This window comes from Panthera tigris, chromosome C1 (assembly GCF_018350195.1).
Source record: "Panthera tigris isolate Pti1 chromosome C1, P.tigris_Pti1_mat1.1, whole genome shotgun sequence".
Taxonomy (NCBI): domain Eukaryota; kingdom Metazoa; phylum Chordata; class Mammalia; order Carnivora; family Felidae; genus Panthera; species Panthera tigris.
In genome coordinates, this window is record NC_056667.1 from 125,597,557 (window position 1) to 125,612,953 (window position 15,397).

Consider the following 15,397-nt stretch of genomic DNA (forward strand, 5'->3'; position numbering starts at 1 on the left):
ATGGTCATACTTGGTTATTTTTGCTTTTGTCGCTATTGATGTCAAATGCAAAAGCTATCAAGAAGCTCACCCACTATTTTTCTGGAAGTATAGTTGATATGTTGTATTAGTTTGAACTGTATAACAGTGATTCATCAGTTTAATACATTATATACTGTTCACCACAATAAGTGTAGTTCCCATCTTTCACCATACACAATTATTAATTATTGACAATATTCCCTGTGCTGTATTTTCCATCTCCATAACTTATTATTTTATAACTGGGAGTTTTTACCTCTTAATCCCTTCACCTATTTTGCCTATCCTTCTTCCTTAGGCAGCCATTAGTTCTCTGTTAAGAGTCTGTTTCTGGGTGTTTTTTTGTTTTGCTTTTTTAAGATTTCACATGTAAGTGAAAATATATGGTATTTATTTTCTCTGATTTATTTCACTTAGCATAATGCCCTCTAGGTCCATCCATATTGTTGGGAATGGCAAAATTTCATTCTTTCTAATGACTGAGTAATATTCCATTGTATATATACCACATCTTCTTTATCCTTTCATCCATTGATTGCTACCTGGGTTGCTTCCATATCTTAGCTATTGTAAATAATGCTGCAGTAAACATAGGGGTACATATATCTTTTCAAATTTGTGTTTTCATTTTCTTTGGGTAAATACCCAACACTAGAATCACTGAATCATGTTATTTCTATCTTTAATTTTCACAAAAACCTCCATACTGTTTTCCATAGTGCATGTTCAATTTGCCTTCCCACCAACAGTACATGAGAGTTCCTTTTTCTCCATATCCTGTGAACAGTTATTTTGTGTCTTTTTGATACTAGTCATTCTGACTGATATGAATTTTCTCATTGTGGTTTTGATTTGCATTTCCCTGATAATTAGTGATGAGCATCTTGTCATATGTATATCTTGCCATCTGTATATCATCTTTGGGAAAATGTCTTTTCAAGCAATCTCATTGTTTAATTGGATTTTTATTAATTTTTTTGGTGTTGGGTTATAGTTGTTTATATATTTTGGATATTAACCTCTATATATTTGCAGATATCTCCTATTCCATAGGTTGCCTCTCAGCTTTGTTGATGGTTTACTTTGCTGTGCAGAGCTTTTATTTGCATGTATTCCCAGTATTTTTTCTGCTTTTGTTTCTCTTGCCTTAGGAGACAAATCTAGAAAAATGTTGCTATGGCTGATGTCAGAGAAATAACTGCTTGTGTTTTCTTAAAGGATTTTAGTGGTTTTAGATCTCTCATTTAGGTCTTTAATCCATTTTGAGTTTATTTTTGTGTATGGTGTAAGAAAGTGGTCCAGTTTCATTTTTTTTGCATGCAGCTGTCCAGTTTCCCCAGCATCATTTATTAGAGAGACTGTCTTTTCCCCATTGTATATTCTTGCCTCCTTTGTTATAGATTAATTGACCATATATGTGTAAGTTTATTTCTAGGCTATTTTGTTCCATTGATCCGTGTGTCTATTTTTGTGCCAGTACCATATTGTTTTGATTACTAGAGCTCTGTAGTGTACTTTGAAATGTGGAATCACGATACTTGCAACATTCATCCACTCTTTTATCAAGTCTGATGAGCATCTTTTGACCATTACTTTGAACTTCTTACCAGATAGATTGATTGCCATTTCATTTAATTTTTTCCCTCAACTTTGGTCTTATTCTGTTGTTCAGAAGATATTCCTCTGTCTCATTTTGTTTGACTTTCTGTGTTTGTTTCTATGAATTAGGCAAAACAGTTATGTCTCCTATTCTTGATGAATGGCCTTGTGTAAGAACATCCCTGGTGTAGACTGTGTATGCCTGGTGATTTTGGCTGGCTGGCTGGAGCTGTAGGGGGTGTGGTCTGGGAATTCCCTGGGCAATCTACACTGAGGCTACTCTGGTAAGATGATTGGAATTGAAGCAGGCACAGAGCAGGGGTCCCTGGGTGCTCCAAAAAGGGGTGCCTTGGTGGGACAGCTGGAACTGAAGTGGGCACGCACTAGGTGGTCCCAGGGCATTCTCTGCATGGGGTACCTTGGACGGATGGTTCCAGCCATACTGGGTGTGGCCTAGGGCCCCAGGGCCCTAGGGTGTTCCCTGGTGAGTTGGCTGGAGCTAAAGCAGATGGAGACCTGGAGTGTCCTGGAGTGCTTTGTGCCTGTATTGCCTTGGAAAGTTGGCTGGAGCTGCAATGGGCACACCAAGGGAGTAACCTGGTGTACACTGCACTGGGCTCACCTTGGTGGGACAGCTGAAGTCTGGGGTCTGGAGAAAGTTCTAGCAGTTTCTTCAGTTAGTTGGATCCTCTGGGGTGGGTTCACTTATAGTCTAGTTGCCTTTTGAACTGCTGCTCTTTTTCCATGCCCCAGCATGGATGAATCTGTGCATGGGTCCTTCCGTGTTGTCCCTACCCAATGAAGTTTACATCAGGGTTGGGGTTCCTGTTGCTAACGTGTCTCTGTTTCTCCTGCTATTCTCTATGTGGTCTCTCTATCCTTTGTTGTACAAAAACCGTTTAATCAGTCCTCAGTTCTTCAGGAGGAAATATTCTATATGTAGGTACAGATTCAGTGTGTCTGTGGGAGGAGGTCTTCCTAGCCACCATCTTGGACCTAAATCATTCCTGTTTCCTTAGAGAGGTTTTATTGTCTTAGGTCTTACTTTCAAGTCTTTAATTGATTTTGAGTTGACTTGTGTGTATGGTATAAGGTGGGGGGTCCAGTTTTCCCATCACCATTTATTGAAGAGACCCTCTTTTTTCCACCATATTTTCTTGGCTTGTTTGTTGAAAGTCAGTTGAATATCTCTGGATGAATTTATTTCTGGACTGTGCTCTTCCATTGATCTAGGGTTTGTTTTTATGGCAATACCATAATGTTTTGATTGTACAGCCTTGTTTGCAATCAGGAAGCCTGATACCTCTGGCTTTTTTGTTCTTTCTCAAGGTTGCTTTGCCTATTTAGGGGTCTTTTGTGGTTCCATACAAATTTTAGAAAAAATTTTTTCTATTTCTATGAAAGATGCCACTGGAATTTTGATAGGGACTGCACCACATCTATAGATTTCTTCTGGTAGTATGGACCTTTTTAGAATATAAATTCTTCTGGTCCCTGAATATGGAATATTTTTCCATTTGTATCTTTTCCAGTTTTTTCATCAGAGTCTGGTAGTTTTAGTGGACAGATCTTTCACCTCCTTAGTTAAATGTGTTCCTAAGTATTTTATTCTTTTTGATGCTCTTATAAGCATTTTTATTTGGTTGGGATTTTGAAATCTGCAAAAAAGAGACCATCTTCATGGGTCATTTCATTTCAAACCGTCATACATTTCTTACATCTGAGAACTTTGTTCCTAGAACTGCCACCTCAGTTTAATCTAAAGAGCAAGCTCCACTGACATCTGACCTACTTAGACCTAAGTGTCACTTGCAAACACCCCATGCTGGAGGAAAAGCAGCCTGCCGGTTTCTCAGCTCTCAACCGTGAGGAATCCTAGGTTACCCTGGCAATGAGGCAGAAAACTGCAAAGAGCCTGACCAGCAAAGCAGAAAGGAGGCGAAAGAAAGCCCGACCCAATTTATAAAATAAACGCTATTTGATCTCATACAATGAAATAGTTATAAACTTAATAACAACTCTGGAAGGATAATTCATGATTGTATAGTCTTTCTAAAAACAAGTCCTCTACATTCGTAAAACACCAGCTACTAATTAAAGCAGTAAAGTGCTCAAATAAATGAAGTTTAAAAATATAAATAAATGAAGTTTACATCCAAATAGTATGTACAAATGGGCCTTTCAAGACTATATTCTTCTTTGGACCTGGATTTTGTATAGTTCTCTTTCATGGTTTTGACATTTTGCAGGATTGTAGCCTGGCTTTATTTTTGTTATCACACTTTTATTTTTGAATATCAATTACATGTTAATATTACCATTGTATTTTTTTATTAAAAAATATTTTTAATGTTTATTTTTGAGAGAGAGCGCTTGAACGGGGAAGGGGCAGAGAGAGAGGGAGACAGAGAATCTGAAGCAGACTCCAGGCTCTGAGCTGTCAGCACAGAGGCTGATGCGGGCTCGAACCTGAGAACTGTGAGATCGTGACCATGAACTGGTCAGACATTTAACTGAGTCGCCTAGGTGCCCCACCATAGTATTTTTTTAAGTTCATTTATTAGAGAGAGAGAGAGAGAGAGATGAAGCATGTGCGCATGAGTGGGGGAGGGGCAGACAGGGAGAGAGAAAGAATCCCAAGCAGGCTCTGCACTGCCAGCGAGGAGCCTGACATGGAGCTTGAACCCACGAAACCTGAGATCATGCCCTGAGCCACAGTCAAGAGCCCGATGCTTTACCGACTGAGCCACCCACTGTATTTTTGAAACTTATATCTCCATCTGATCATGCTTTCAAATGAAGTGTTTTATCCTCATTCCTTTTAAAAGAGGTACCATGAATATAGTTTTAATAAGATAGGATTTTAAAAACAAAATGATAACCAGGAGACAAAGGGTGCTTTGATAGTAAGCCTAGTTTTATGCATTAATTTAAACTTCATTTTTCAGTTAAAGTGGAATTTTACATTTTATGTTTTCAAGTTTTTAAATGTTTTTAAAAATTACCTGATTTGTCTACCAACACCATAGGTCCAATTAACTTTTTCTCAGAAGCATCTTTTCAATAAAGACAATTAGCTAAGAAATACAACAAACAGGGCAACACTCCAAATGTGTACCCCAAGCCCATTTTGGCGGCAGTTAGTGAACAAGGGTCTCTCTTGCATACTAACCAGGATGCTCATGCTTGACTCAGAATTCCTGAATGATCTGCCTCCGAAATTTCCCTTACAGTTTCCCAATGTTCCATTTATACACACAGCAGTTCGGAGCCAACACTAATCCAGCAGCATTTTTCAAGGAATTGAGAGTATATTTTTCAAATACAATCTAGACATAATACCATGATTAAAGTACTGTAGGGGGAAATGAAAGCTTAACAAAACCTTCCTGAAACATAACTGAGAGTCTGCATGAAATCAAGGCCACAGAAATATTTATTATTGTATCTCAGTTTGTGTTAAGTACTTTCAGAAGGTAGCGAACACTAAAAGCATATAATATGAAAAGGAAAGTTGAATTCTTGAGTTTTGCTCTGAAAATTTTCACTCTTTAAGTGAGAAACATGACAAAACTTTTTGTGTTAAATTCCTCCACATGCAAACCATTTGTCATCCATTGAAAAATTTTTCTACTTCATTTCTTTACCAAAAATCTTGTGATATCTGATCCATGCTTTGATGCTAGAGATTGTCTTCTCCCCTGGCTTCTTTCCTTAGCTTGTCTGGCAGTTCTCTAAAAGTTAAAAAATATACAAGTGTACACTTGTTAGGAAAAAAGTACTGGCCTCAGAAACTCAAAAATTCTTTGCACTTCGTTATTCTGGAAGAATCTACATTATCAACACACGCACTAGCAGAGGACCGCAGTAGCTCTGGTACATTCCCCAAGGTCCTGGATTCTCTTAGGATCAGATGCTTTACTCCCCATTGAGACTGTGAATACCTCATTTGGGGACTACAGGAGGCCCTGGTTCTCCTCACCCAAGGGAGACCATCTAGAAGGCATCCTATAGTGTCTCACGGTGCAGTCATTCAAGGCCTGTTTCCTATTCTATGGGCTCAGAAGCCACTCCCAACCCCAAGCCAGTGCAGAAAAACAAAATAACGTAGATCAGAACTAGATTCTCCTGCTATTCCCACAAATAAAATTTTTCACGAGAATCTAAAAAAAGTGATCGCATAACTCTTGAATGAGCTAATAATTTTCACAGCTGAGAAGTAAATCCGATGACTTTTCCCCCAGTTGAAGCTCACGTATGTGTGAAGTTATCCAGGTGGAAGGGGTGGGGAGAGAAGAAAGGGTTAAGAGATGAAAATAAAACAACCCTGCTTACAAGATCCTATTTATGTAAAAATTATATTTGTGAAGGAATGGAGGAATCTAAAATATTAAAAGAAAGCTAAGAAAGTGCTTATACACTATGAACACTTGCAAAGGATCTGAACAGTTTTCAGGAGTGTAAATACAATTGATCAGCATTTTTAAAAACATCAGTGTCTTTGGTCCACAAGATGGTGGCTGGCCATTCTTTTCCCACCACGTACGCCCGGAGGAGTGGTTACGTGAGCACTGCCTCCACCAACAGGGCGGGAGGAGCATAACGGAGCACTGTCCTTTGGAAAACAGCTTGGAAATAAATTCCTACTGTCTCAGAAATATCCAAACACTGGACTCAGTGATTTTACATCTGAGAATCTATCTGAAGGAACAACCTCAAAATGTAAAGAACAGTGTGTAAACAGAAGAATGAACTTCCAAGTTCACCAGTATGGGCACAGCTGAATCAAGTACAGTGGACATGTACCCCACAGAGTGATGTTAGCCTTTTTGGAGGACAGACATTATGAATGCTCATCACGGATGTGGGCAAATGCTTAAATCTTGCCATAACTAGAAAAAAAGTTGGATACAAAGTTGCATGTGGAATGTATGCTTCCAAGAAAATTTTAATCAGATCCTTTTGCTAGACTGCCTGTTAAAAATTCATCCTAGTTATTAAATACAACTGTTATATTTTTCCCTCCTGTTTTAAGCAACAGGTAATTGCTCAGAGAGGTGCCAAGGTGAACAGGTTTTACACTTGGGCCAGGAGTATAATGTTTGCATGTTGAGCTGGGTTGGCCCTAGAGATAATTTATTAATGTTCTCTGACATTTCGGGACATCCTTAGCTGCGAATGCAAATATATGTTGCTGCCCCAGTTCACCAAACTTTTGGTTGATGGTCTGGGTCTCTTTGAGACTGTGTTAAGTTATATTTATTTTCTTCTAGGCAGTGGTGACAATTTTCTGTCCTAGAATGAATTACAAGGGAAGAAGCTTCTATCTGTGACAGAGAACCTACATAGGTCTCAAGAGGAAACTCAGGTGATGAAAGGGATAAGTGCATCTCGGGTCCCAGACAAGGGATACAGATTCCTCCATATGACCTTCCACAGGACTGTATACCCGATTCTCCATTTGATGTTCCAGGATGAAGTCAAACAGGTGTGCAGAGCTTCACCTACCTCTTTGTGACAGACTGTGCAGAGGGTCTGCAGGTTGTCCAGGGAGCACTGTCCTCCGCCACCGGACACGGGCTTGATGTGGTCCACCTGCCAGAAATGCCCTTCTCCTGGGTTTCTTATCATTTCATTAAGCTACAAGGAGAACAGAAGATCAGCACTTTCAACATACACTGTGGGAACGGTTGGTTTTGCCTTGTGCAATCATGTTTACACAGCAAAATCACAGCGAAAAATACATTAGGATGGCTTTTTATAGCTTTTATTGTGAATAGGAAAAAGCCTCTAGGTTAGCAATTTGAAAGCAATAAAATACATTTCTGAAAAAGTTCTTTTTCCCTTACCTAACCCATTTTGAAAAAATTACAAACAAGTATAAAATACCACAACTCCTGACAGATTGGGAAAAATTACTTGCTTCTGCACCTTTGAGCTAGTTTATATAGTCAATAAAACAAAACTGTGAAAAGAATAAGGACACATTGGAAATCAAAAACTTCTGAATATTATTGAGTCACATAATCTTTAATCACTGACCCAAGTTCATTTGTTCCTGTCATAGTGAGAGTTTAATATTAATGGCTATCACCCGGAACCTTTTTGCCATTCATCTGGGAACCTCTAAAAATTAACATGGACTGGGACAAAGTTTCTACAACAGACCTCTATCACTTGCATATCTGGAATAAACTAAGATGTCCACTTAAAGCAGCAGTATTTAGGCCAACTCACACATATACACTTTATATATTATTGGTGATGACCTACATTAAGATGTATTTTAACTTTCTACCTGAGGTAGGAAAACCAGCTCACAGAATTGTAGTTTTTTAAATATGATAAAGATGAATGCAAAGATTGTTTTTATTTCCATGGTTTTGGACAAGGACAACATTAAAATCAGCTTCATGCTGCCGGCCCTGGGAACCTATGTCTCAAGTACTTTTAAGGAAGCTTGTCTGACATGTGGAGGCAGAGGAACCCTGACCCCCAGTGCCCAGCCCAAAAGGAGCCCCAAGAGGCAGCAAGCAGGAGCAGTAACCTCCGTCTAGCAGAGGCTGGCACTGTTAGAAGCAGTTAGACATGGCCATCTTGTGCATCAAGCAAATGACTCATTCTTAGGAAGAAAAATCCATTTTGTCTGCTCTTTGTAACCAATTCTTTTACTCTGAATTGTCTCTCTTCTGACAGACTCTTTAATCCAGATGTGGTTCTGTATTCCTCCTAGTAATGCCCTGGCAAATAAATCACTTGGAGTCAGTCTTCAACATCCTAGACTGAACTCTTAAAACAATCACTCCCTCTCTGACTGGCCCTCCCCAGTATGAACCCTATGGTGCTGCTGGGCCTGGGAGCACTTTTGTTTTAGAAGTAGACTATGTTACTTCCACAGTCCCGGACAGGCTGTTTTCAAGATGTCCTGAGTCTTCTCATTGTGTGTCTTCTGGAAGCCTCCACTCTGAGGCAGCAGACAGTGACTGCAGTCTGGCTGACACCCCTGGGGTGGGTGCAGTGTGTGCCTCACCAATTAGACAAAAGGATATTTCAGGAACTCTGGGTATCATGAAGGAAGTAATTCCCTAGCTCTCAAAGTCATGGTAATTCATTTTTGCAGAAATGCTTAATTAATTAATTCTGTCATAATTTGGTGATACTAAATAAATAAAAATGTGTGATTTGACCAGCTGGCAGAAATTTATCCAATATTTTAGTGGGCACAGAATGGCTCAGGAGTGATTTTTTAAAATTAAGCACACTACAAAATTACACATTTTGCTCTAGTTTGAAACTTAGGGCTGATTAGATCACATTAGAAACCAGCTGAGATTTGGAAATAAAAGTGAATATTGATGATTGTTTTCTAAGAATATTTTTTTCATAAACTGTTCTGCTAAAATTACATTTTACAGTGGGATGAACATAAATGTTTTCTTCTCATTGTAATGAACTATATTTTGGGGGCTATCTGTTTGCCCCTGGTCATTCAATACTAACATCATGAAAAGTGACAACCAGACCATAGGTGCTTCTCCATGGAATGTATCCTCTGTTAAGATCTCTCCCCAGTATAATTTAATCAGAATCTAATTAAGCTGCTGTATCTTATAATTCTGGAATCAGGGGGATAGAGAAACATGTCAAATAATACCATGAGGATACAGGAAGACAAACCCATAATGTAGGAAATCCTACAGGCAAATGATCCAGTTTCTTGAACAATCAATGGTGTAAAAATGGGATGGGGTGATATGGATTAAATGGAGCATAAGAGGCATAATGAACAAATACAATGTGTGGGTCATATTTTGATCCTAATTTGAACAAAGCAACTGCAAAAAGACATTTTTGAGACAATCTGGGAAACCAAGCCTGGACTTAAAAATGAAGGAATCATAACTGTTGGTGTAATAATGGGTACTGGGGTATGGGAATTTTTAAAATTTATGTATGAATTTATTGAGAGTATGAGCAGGGAAGAGGCAGGAGGGGGCAGCGGTGGGGGGGGGGTGGAGAGAGGCAGAGAGAGAGAGAGAGAGAGGGAGAGAGAGAGAGAGAGAGAATGAATGAATGAATCCCAAGCAGGCTCCATGCTCAGCACAAAGCCCGATGTGGGGCTTGGTCCCACGACCCTGGGACCATAACCTGAGCTGAAATCAAGAGTCAGACACTCAACCGACTGAGCACCCAGGTACCCAGGTATGGGATTATATTTACGACAGAAAGAAAGAAGGAGGGAGGGAGAAAGTCTTTGTGGGAGATACATAATGAAAGGATTTAAAGAGGAAATGAGGGGCACCTGGCTAGCTCAGTTAGTAGAGCATGTGACTTGATCTCAGGGTCATGAGTTCAAGCCTCACGATGGACACAGAGATCACTTAAAAAAAAAAAATAAAAGAGGAAATGAAATGTTGTCTGGAATTTGCTTTAAAATAATTCCAGGAGACTCTCTCTGCCCCTCCCCTGCTCATGCTGTCTCTCTCTGTCTCAAAAATAAATATAAACATTAAAAAAAAATTTAAAAGGGGGGGAACGCCTGGGTGGCTCAGTTGGCTGAGCATCGGACTTCAGCTCAGGTCATGATCTCGCAGTTTGTGGGTTCGAGCCCCACGTCAGGCTCTGTGCTGACAGCTCAAAGCCTGGAGCCTGCTTCAGATTCTGTGTCTCTCTCTCTGCCCCTCCCCTGCTCATGCTCTGTCTCTGTCTCAAAAATAAATACAAACATTAAAAAAAAATTTTTTTTAATAATTCCAGGAGAAAAAAAGAACTGAGGTGAGGGACAGATGAAGGCAAAATGTTGATAACTGTTTAAGGTGGGTAATGGGTATACGGGTTGATTATTCTCTCTACTTTTGCGTGCGTATTTTCAAAAGCTGCTGTATTATAAAGTTGAAAAAAAGAAAATGAATCAATATTCATCACTCAATACAATGCTGCCTTCTCTCTGCCAAAGGATTATAATTTACCTGTTCTAATGGGAGCTTTGAGATCCAGGTAATATCCAGTAGAGTCTTCCTCTGACTTTTGGGAGCATCTCTCAGACGTAGAAAGAGTTCTTGTGCATTTAGGTTACATAGCTGACACACACCGTGTTCAATTTCAAATACTTTGGCTCGCAGGTAATTGTTATTAGATCGAATCCAAAACTCTTCCTGACATTTCAGAGAGCAAAACCGTGACTCCCAAGCGTTCACTTTGCACTCTGGCTTAGTTTGGCAGGTGGGCTGCTGACAGCGAAGGCAAAGTGGATTTCCTGCATTATCCACAGCTTGCAGATAGCCTTTGGATATAGAAGGCTTCACAGTGAGATCAGCTTGGGCTATGCAGGGATTTAGATATGGGACACAGACTCCATCATCAAGGAACTTTCTGGAAGTGAACAAAACATTGACTAAGTAATGAACACGGACACTAGTCTAAATAGTCACTACTTCATGTAACAGTCTTTAAAGTTTCAATACTGATAACCAGTAAATGTAGGACTCATGGATTCTGTGACTGAGTGTGGAAATAAAACAGCCATAGTCAGCACTCGATGCTCCATGCCAAATGAAGGAAAGAATGATGTGTTAAAAAAAATTCATTTGAATATAAATATGCTGCCTCTCTTGGGAGTTTATATATCTTCAAGTTAAACAACCAGACTTTGAAACATCTGGAGAAGTTGGAAAATGAGAAGTTAAAAAATGCTTCTTCAATCTGGGAAAGGACGGGCTAATGTAAAACCCCACTTGGAGCTGGGGCTACTGTGCTCTACATGTGTTGGGCCACATACCTCATTAGGACACAGAGACCATTATGAAGGCTTCCACGACACTCTCGGGGAGCCTCTGCTGGCCTACCGGAAACAGTCACATCCGTAAAGTGACAGAGCCAAGAAGCTAATGGTGTTGACAGTAACTATCAACATTAGACTTGCTAAATATGTGCCTCCTCCAGGTAAACTCTTATTTGATTTGATTCAAAGTTAGAAATGACACAGGACATGCACTCAATTTATTAATTATAATTTTTAAAAATTTGTTAAGATAAAAGGAAAAGGTACATTACTCAATTATGCTGAAAAGTCCTACATGGAATTACAACAGCTGCTTGCCTTTTTTTCAGGACTGTTTGTTAGAAGTGTTAGAAGAAAAACTCTTTGTGATAGAAAAAGCTCATGACTGGGAAGCAGAGCCCAGATTAGACCTCGGGTCTCCTAGCATCTAATGGCTTTGGGCAGGTCACTTAGTCCACCTGGTCTCAGGATCCTTCTAATTTCTAAGGTGAGGACATCCTATTCCTCATAGGGTTGTTATGAGGGTGGAGGAGCTACCTGTTGTGAAATATTGGGAAGGCTCTTTCTAACTGGTAAGGTGGCCACATCGGGGTAAAGTATTATTACAAATATGCATACACAAATTTAAAGGAGTACACATGGTACTATTATGTCCTATTTGTCAATGAAACCTTACTTTGTAGAAGGGTCCTGTGGCCTGGACTCCTTTGTGATCAGACGAACATGGCCCCCATCATTCTTGACCTTGTCCAGTGAGGCTACAGCAACATCTTCTTTGGTGATGTATCTAAAACAATTACATGGTGAGTAGATTTCCTCCCTCTTCTGAGTTTCTCTATTTCATGATCACATTACTCTTTGTAAAAGCAATAGGAGAAAAAGCAAGATAGGGGTCTTTATTGTGCTAATACTAAAATTAGGGCATAGAATTTTCTATCCTAACATTGGTCTCCACGTGTGGGAAAGACACCTCTGTTCCAAATTAATTTCTTAAGATTTATTTTTCTGAGACATTCACAGTCACTCAATATACTTTGGACCAATTTTCACTTAGGGGGTAAGAGGAGTGGGTGTAGGAATAAGAAGTGATCAAATACATGCACAACTGACATCCTTGAGTAAATACCTTGTTGAGCTGTGCGGATAATCTCTCACTGCATTTTTACCTCCCTTTTGGCCTTTTCTTCAAGGTCCCTCAAATCACCTCAATCAGTTATAATGGTGTATCAGCATACTCGGGTAAAGAGATTCTCTTTTTAGTTAACCAGGTTCAATAACAAACAACTTCTATAATCCCAAGGTTGTTTCCATTATTGTCAGCCACACAGAGTTTATGGAATCTTCCACTGAAATAAAGCCACTCTTGATGTGGGATTCAGAACCTTATTACACAACACTATCAATACCACACAATGGTTTAGGGACTGGAAGTAAAGAGGAAAGTTATTCCAATTAAAGGTGACGGGGGAATTTAAGTAGGTAAAATGCAATTACCCAATTAATTCCTTCTAATTAGCATGGCCCACTTTCTCTGGTAGTTTACACTTTTGTAGCTTTTTTTTCCTTTTTAATTAGTTTGAACATGAATTTCTTCATATTTCCAAGTACTTCCTAGTTTGCTAACTTGACAATAAAAGTTAAATCACAATGGAATGGCGCAATATTAGGTAAAATCTTAGAAATTTGCTTTTATGTTAAAGTAGATTTAAAAATCAACAGATTTTCTTGTTTTTATAAGCTATTAATGTTTTGACTGGATGATACCTGCACATATATCAAAACTCAAAAGGCATGCAATGGTGCTTATGGTGAAGAGTAAGTTTACCTTCCAGTCCCATCTCCTCCCCCAAAGCTATCTCCGTGACCAATTTCTTTTGGAGAGATTGTTTTTTTCTGCGCATAGGTTATACCTTTTATGATCTCTGTATTTTTATTGACATATAACTCACATACCATAAAAGTTACCATTTTAAAGTGTACAATTCAGTTCATTTTAGTATACTTACAAGGTTGTCCAACCAGCACCACTAATTCCAGAACATTTCATCACCCCCAGAAGAAACCTGTACTCATTAGCAGTCCTCATTATGCTTCTTACTTTTAAAAACAAATGGTAGCGGGGCGCCTGGGTGGCTCAGTCGGTTAAGCGTCCGACTTTGGCTCAGGTCATGATCTCGCGGTCCGTGAGTTCGAGCCCCGCGTCGGGCTCTGTGCTGACAGCTCAGAGCCTGGAGCCTGCTTCGGGTTTGGGTCTCCCCCTCTCTCTGACCCTCCCCCGTTCATGCTCTGTCTCTCCCTGTCTCAAAAATAAATAAACGTTAAAAAAAAAAAAAAAAAAAAACAACAAATGGTAGCACACTAACCTTTACCTTGCTTTTTTGCCTACACATATATCTCTAAGCTCTTTCCATATCAGTACACAAGGGTTGCCCTATTTCTTTGATGACTGCATGTTACTGCATTATTTGAATAAACAATATAATATGTCTAACCAATTTCTGATTAATGGCATTTAGGTTGTTCTAGTCTCTGTTATCACAGTGTTATAATATCCCTACACATTACATACATGTAGAATAAGTTCTCAGAAGCAGAATTGCTGGGTCAAAGGTCTTGGGTGCTTTAAATGTGGACAGATTTTGACACATTGCTCTCTCCTTTGGGTTTGTACCAATCAATATACAAGTCCACTGTCAATGCAGGGAAGTGCCTGTTTGCTCACACTTATACTAGCACAATGATGAGGGAGTGTGGGGCAAGCTGAGGGCAAAGTACAGACTAACAGCAACGCCCCACCCCCCGCCTGGTGGGATATGTGTGATGTTCCTCGGACACTGCTGGCTGCCCAAGAATAGGGGAAAGGAAAGAGCAAATGGTTGACAGACAGAGGTCACAGTCATGCAGGACAGGAGTCTCCTTCAGTTTACGGATAACTTAGTAAACTGCAAGAAAAGCTCTAATATCACCCTCCTTAAGATATTAGGGGTGATATTAGATCAAGGGGTTTATGTGGGAAACAAAGCCAAATGAAAAATTAAATTCCCTTACTGCCTACAAGTCCTTGAAATAGGCAGAGTCCCTCTAGGGGCTCAGCTGCCTCAGTGATGACACTTTGCTAGGGGCAAAAGGGAGTCTAGGCTTAACAGTATCCTGCCCCCAGGATCCTGTAAGTCTACTTTAACATATAAAAATTCCTTTGGAAACTTCCTTTATCTCAACTCCCCTAAGATATACACTGGCAATCATACTCCAAGCTTATGGCCCCTGATATACATCTGAAGGGTCTCATGACTGAGGTTTTACTAAACAGTAATAAATGGCATTTTCATAATTGCAGTTCACCCCTAAAGGTCCTGGAAACCTTGCCTCCAAAATTCCTTGGAGTCTTACATTGTCCATAACCCCCTCCCAACCTGGGGGTATATAATGAGTTGCCCGTCACAACCCCAGGGCAGCCCTTTGTGCCCGCAGGCCCTGTCACCTTTTTGCACCAAAAGTCTTTTTTTTTTTTTAATTTTGGTTTATGTTTATTCATTTTTGAAAGACAGAGAGAGACAGAGCATAAGCAGGGGTGGGATGGAGAGAGAGGGGGACAAAGATTCTGAAACAGGCTCCAGGCTCTGAGCTGTCAGCACAGGGTCCGACGCAGGGCTCGAACCCACAAACCGCGAGATCATGACCTGAGCCTAAGTCAGACGCTCAACCGACTGAGCCACCCAGGCGCCCCACCAAAAGTCTTTTTTTACATCAAAGACATCTTCAAGAATTCTTTCTTGGCCATCAGCTCCAAACCCCACCATCACCCCAAAACCCCACCAACAAATATGTCCATTAAAAACATCTCTGCTAATGGTGATACATATCTCATTTTGGCTTTAAATTTACATTTCTCCTATTAAAAGTAAAAGTGACTCTCTTTTCATATATTTCCATTTCTACTGGTGTGTTGTTCTTAAAGCAAAAGAAAAAAGAACCAAGGTGAATTCTTTTAGAATT

At 39.7% G+C, this 15,397-nt stretch overlaps 1 protein-coding gene and 1 long non-coding RNA gene across 9 annotated transcripts in view; one reads left to right on the forward strand and one right to left on the reverse strand.

The window, feature by feature from the left end:
• Positions 1 to 5,038: 5,038 nt before the first annotated feature.
• The window catches only part of ZRANB3 (zinc finger RANBP2-type containing 3), a 303,727-nt gene continuing 293,368 nt past the window's right edge, over positions 5,039 to 15,397 (reverse strand). For all 8 annotated transcript variants that reach the window (XM_042994356.1, XM_015545089.2, XM_042994357.1 and 5 more), the window contains 4 exons: positions 12,078 to 12,188; positions 10,590 to 10,992; positions 7,129 to 7,260; positions 5,039 to 5,354 (listed from right to left, as the gene is read on the reverse strand). In XM_042994356.1, the coding sequence (XP_042850290.1) occupies positions 5,256 to 5,354; positions 7,129 to 7,260; positions 10,590 to 10,992; positions 12,078 to 12,188 (745 nt within the window). In that variant the 3' untranslated portion in view covers positions 5,039 to 5,255. The remainder of the gene's footprint in view (positions 5,355 to 7,128; positions 7,261 to 10,589; positions 10,993 to 12,077; positions 12,189 to 15,397) is intronic.
• On the forward strand, positions 5,970 to 11,863 carry LOC122240899. The gene is made up of 3 exons (XR_006220672.1): positions 5,970 to 7,108; positions 10,378 to 10,436; positions 11,731 to 11,863. It is a non-coding gene; the product is annotated as an uncharacterized LOC122240899 (long non-coding RNA).